The sequence below is a fragment of the Gossypium raimondii genome, chromosome 10, assembly GCF_025698545.1.
Source record: "Gossypium raimondii isolate GPD5lz chromosome 10, ASM2569854v1, whole genome shotgun sequence".
Taxonomy (NCBI): domain Eukaryota; kingdom Viridiplantae; phylum Streptophyta; class Magnoliopsida; order Malvales; family Malvaceae; genus Gossypium; species Gossypium raimondii.
This window is the reverse complement of record NC_068574.1, coordinates 30,034,455-30,039,654: the sequence shown is the minus strand read 5'-3', so window position 1 is coordinate 30,039,654 and position 5,200 is coordinate 30,034,455. Positions and strand designations below refer to the sequence as shown.

The 5,200-nt window shown below is 42.8% G+C and overlaps 1 protein-coding gene across 1 annotated transcript; it reads left to right on the top strand.

The window, feature by feature from the left end:
- Positions 1–372: 372 nt before the first annotated feature.
- LOC105775416 (uncharacterized) lies at positions 373–4,881 on the top strand. Its single transcript, XM_052622442.1, has 9 exons — positions 373–560; positions 660–786; positions 906–1,138; positions 1,202–1,531; positions 1,998–2,233; positions 2,747–2,817; positions 2,919–3,164; positions 3,806–4,130; positions 4,658–4,881. Exons 1-9 carry the CDS (start codon positions 373–375, stop codon positions 4,879–4,881), a joined length of 1,980 nt encoding a protein of 659 aa, XP_052478402.1.
- The last annotated feature ends 319 nt before the right edge of the window (positions 4,882–5,200 follow it).

Sequence of the window (5,200 nt, the reverse complement as noted above, 5' to 3'; positions counted from 1 at the left end):
AAAATTTGGTTTTTAAAGTACTGATCTCTGAATGATTTGAAACATTTTTATTGAATGTGTGGTACACCGAGTCTCCAGTGCCGATCTTGTAAGTTCTCTGAAGCCTTTATGTGTTTTAAACTGAAATTAACTTGATACTGAAACTACTATAGATAGTACAAACTAAGAAGACTATAGGTAGATTGTACGGAAAACACTCAAGTTAGTGTATACTAATACTGTAGTAAAACCGATAGACAATGATAGACACTGCGTTGGGCAAAAACAAACTTTACACTTCTGATATTGCCTCTCATAAGATATCTGTTAATAAATATTGAAATTGTAAACTGATGCATAAAATTGTTAATATAGATTAAACGCAAATAGACAATGAGCATAAGAGGTACTCGCAGACGGGGTATAAGAGGTTGTGATAGAAGTCGTAGAGGTGTTCGAGCTGGGTTTTCGTCATCTAGTAATCTGCCTAATTTAGAAACTGGTGAGACACCGGCTTCACTTGTGATAGAGATTGGGTCTCATGATCGAGCGACTGGGGACGATGCATTATCCCAAGCCATGTTAAAGATTTTAAAGAGGGTCGTTGGGCCCAATAATAGAGCTGGAGGCCGTGGGTCGATTATGGAATGACTCCAGTCTAATCGAGCTGAGCTTTTTAGGGGTATTGCTGGAGTTGCCCCTAATGTGGCCGAGTACTGGATAGAGGCCACAGAGAGGATTATGGATGATCTGGACTGCACTTTTGAGCAGAAATTAAAGGGTGCTGTCTCACTACTACGTAATGAGGTATATCAGTGGTGGCCCACTGTTAAGGAGGGCACTTAGCCCGATCGACTGACCTGGGAGTCGTTTCAGATCGCTTTCTAGGGGAAGTATGTAGAGGCCAGTTATGTGGATTCCCGTAGGAGAGAGTTCTTAAATTGACTCAGGGGGATAGATCAGTGGACGAGTATGAAGCTGAGTTTTTACGACTGAGCCACTATGCTCGTGGTATGGTGGCGAATGAGTACGAGCGATGTGTTCACTTCGAGGATGGCCTCTGGGATAATCTGAGGGTTTTGATAGCTCCACAGAGGGAGCGAGACTTTGCTGCATTGGTTGATAAGGTAAAGATCACTGAGGAAGTAAAGCGCGTTGAGTACTAAAACTGAGAAAGAGGTAGGAATAAGAGGGATTTGAATCCCTCGAGTTCCGTTCTAAGGCCTAAGAAAAAGGCCAGAGTTGATGAGCCTATCAGAGTTGGGGCTCCCATTACTGCTACTGGACAGCCGCTGTGTATTGACTGTGGTATGCGCCATCAGTGTGAGTGTTGGAAAAAAACTGAGGCATGTTTGAGGTACGGTTTATTAGAGCACCGTATTAGAGAGTGTCCACGGAGGTTCGATCAGATACAAGATCTGGGTAATAATACTGCACAGCCACCAAGAGCAGTTCATCAGCCACCGAGAGGCAGGGGTCAGGCCAGAGGTAGTAATGGTTTGGGCCGTGGTCAAAGAGCACCAGACAGGGGTGTTGGACATACTGAGGCGAGGTAGCTAGCTCTTGTTTATGCTGCTCGTCGTTAAGAGAATGGAGATACTCTGGACGTCATTACGGGTACATTCTTTATTTATAATGTACCATATATTGCACTGATAGAAATAGGATCCATTCACTCCTATATAGCTTGTACTGTATCTGAAAACATGGGTATATTGGTTGAGAGCACTATGAGTGAGGTCACTCTACTGAGTCCGTTGGGGCAGTCAGTAAGGGTTAACAAACTGTTTAGAGATATTCCTCTAGAGGTTCAATGAGTTATCTTTTTTGCTGATATGATGAAACTGCCTTTTGGGGAATTTGATCTGATACTGGGAATGGACTGATTGGTTAAACACCGAGTGAGCTTAGATTGTGCTACGAAAAGGGTTGTATTGAGAACTATGGAAGACAGCAAGGTAGTCATAATTGGGGAGCGCCGGGACTACTTATCGAATGTGATTTCTGGCTTACATCAGTGTTTCAGATTCTGGGGATTCTTTAGTTAAGGATATTAGGACGGTTAAGGAGTTTCCGGACGTTTTTCCTAAAGAGCTACCTGGGTTACCTCCGAATCGTGAAGTAGAGTTTGGGATTGAGCTCCTTCCTAGTACAGCTCTGGTGTCCATCGCCCCTTATAGAATGGCACCGGAAGAGCTTGTAACGCTTAAGACAAAGATTCAAGAGCTACTGGATCGTGGGCTCATCCACCCTAGTATGTCTCCGTGGGGAGGACCAGTTCTGTTCGTGAAAAAGAAAGATGAATCCATGCGTATGTGTATTGACTACCGGTAACTAAATAAGTTTACCATTAAAAATAAGTACCCCCTACCGAAGATAGACGATCTGTTTGGTCAATTCTGAGGTGCTTCAGTTTTCTCCAAGATTGACCTTCGATCGGGATATCATCAGTTGAGGGTTAAGGAGACTGATGTGTACAAGACAGCATTTAGGACTCGGTACGGTCATTATGAGTTCCCAGTGATGCCTTTTGGATTGACGAATGGACCAATAGCTTTTATAGATCTGATGAACCGAGTGTTCTAGCCCTATCTAGATCTGTTCGTAGTGGTATTTATTAATGATATACTGGTGTATTCAAAAATTGAGAGTGAGCACGACGAACACCTCAGAGTGGTTCTACAGATTTTGTGAGAGAAACAATTGTACTCCAAGTTTAGTAAATGTGAGTTATGGTTACAAGAAGTAACATTTTTGGGACATGTAGTTTCTGCTGAGGGGATTAGAGTTGATCCTCGAAAGATTGAGGCTGTTTTGGATTGGAAGCAGCCTAAGACTGTATCTAAGATCCGTAGTTTTTTGAGACTAGTAGGGTATTATCAACGATTGTGGATGGGTTTTCTTTGATTGCCGCACCCTTAACTAAGTTGCTATGTAAGGGTGTGCCATTTAACTGGACTGATGCGCAGCAAGAGAGCTTTGAGAAGTTCAAGATTGTACTGTCAGAGGCCTCTGTTCTAATACAGCCAGATTCTAGAAAGGAGTTTACTGTATACAGCGATGCGTCACATGTTAGTTTAGGATGTGTGCTGATGGAAGAGGGTAAAATGGTAGCATATGCGCCTCGTCAGCTTAAGACTCATGAGTCGAATTATCCAACGCATGATTTAGAGTTGGTCGCGGTGGTATTTGTACTGAAAATCTAGATGCATTATCTGTATGGTGAGAAGTGTATCATTTACACCGATCACAAGAGCCTCAAGTACTTCCTCACTCAGAAGGAGCTGAATCTTAGGCAACGTAGATGGATTGAGCTGCTTAAGGACTACGACTGTACTATTGAAAACCACCTTGGTAAGGCCAATTTGGTGGCTGACACACTGAGCCGTAGAGCTATAACTGACTTGAGGACGATGTTTGCTCGCCACAGTTTATTTGATAATGGTAGTTTGTTGGCCGAACTTCAAGTTAAACAGACGTGGATAGAGAAGATTAAGGGTAAACAAATAGAGGATGAGTCATTGGGCCTTCGTTTTCGATAGGTTGAAAGTAGGAATACCGAGAATTTTGGACTGAATAGCGAAGGGGTACTCTGTTTTCGTGAGAGAATTTATGTACCGAGAGATACTAAATTGAGGCAGTCTATACTGCGAGAGGTGCATAGTAGCCCTTATGCTATGCATCTTGGCAGAAATAAGATGTACCGCGACCTTCGTGAGTTATATTGGTGGCCAGATCTTAAGCGAGAAGTTACCGAATTTGTGGCTGAGTGTCTAACTTGCCAGTAGGTTAAGGCTGAGAATTAGTTACTTCGGTTTTGTTACAGCCAGTCAAGATTCCGCCTTGGAAGTGGGAGAGAGTGACTATGGACTTCGTTAGTGGGATACCTCTCACACCTACTAAGAAGGGTTCTGTATGGGTCATCATGGATCGATTAACCAAGTCTACCCACTTCATACCGATTCGTACTGACTACTCTCTGCAGAAGCTGGCTAAATTGTATGTGTCTAAGATAGTGAAACTGCATGGGGTACTGGTTTCGATAATATTTGATTGGGATCCTCGCTTCACATCTCGATTTTGGAAGAAGCCACATGAAGCTCTGGGTACAAGATTGGACTTCAGTATTGTGTTTCGTACTCAGACTGACGGTCAGTCAGAAAGGGTGATTTAGATACTGGAGGATATGTTAAGAAATTGTGTGATTGACTTCCGAGGCAGTTGGGAGGATTACTTGCCACTAGTAGGGTTTGCTTATAACAATAACTATCAGTCTAGCATTCAGATGTCACCCTACGATGCATTATATGGTCGTAGGAGTCGCACACCATCATGTTGGACTAAGTTGGGTGAGCGATATGTTCTGGGTCCTTAACTAGTTTCTGATACTGAGGATAAAGTTAGACTGATTTGAGACTGACTGAAAGCGGCATATGATAGGCAGAATTCCTACATCGACCTGAAGCGTCGAGAGGTTGAGTATTTTGTGGGAAACTTCGTTTTTCTCAAGGTGTCGCCATGGAAGAAGGTATTAAGGTTTGGTCGTAAGGGCAAGTTGAGCTCTAAGTTTATTGGGCCTAACCGCATACTGAAACGTGTGGAACCTGTTGCCTACCAGTTGAAGTTACCTCCAAAGTTAGATCAGATTCATGACGTGTTCTACGTCTCTATGTTGAAGCGCTGCCACTCTCATCCCATGCAAATTGTTCTGTTGAGGAAATCGAGTTTAAGCCAGATTTGACCTTTGAGGAGGAGCCAGATCAGATATTGGAGCGAGATATAAATGTTCTAAGAAGAAAATCCATCCCATTGGTTAAGGTTCTTTGGCGTAACCATAACATTGAGGAGGCCACGTGGGAGTCTGAGGATGCAATGCATTGGCAATATCCTCATTTGTTCTGATCAGGTAAAATTTCAAGGCCGAAATTTTCTTTTAGGGCGGTAGAGTTGTAACGCCCCAAAAATCTATTATATTTATTTTTGTATGTTTGTGACACAATTGACTGTCTGCTTTAGTGGTTAAGTGCCTTGGGTGTGTCTGAGAACTCTTAGGTTCAAACCTTGACTTGAGCAGAATTTTGTGTTTTTATTTAAATACAGTCTTGCTCTTGTTCAGTAGGCTTTTGATTAAAAATAGGTAAAATATGACAGAATAGGCCTGCTGATCTAGTGGTTAAGTGGAGTGGCAAAGTATTGGAGGTCTTGAGTTCGAGTTCTAGTG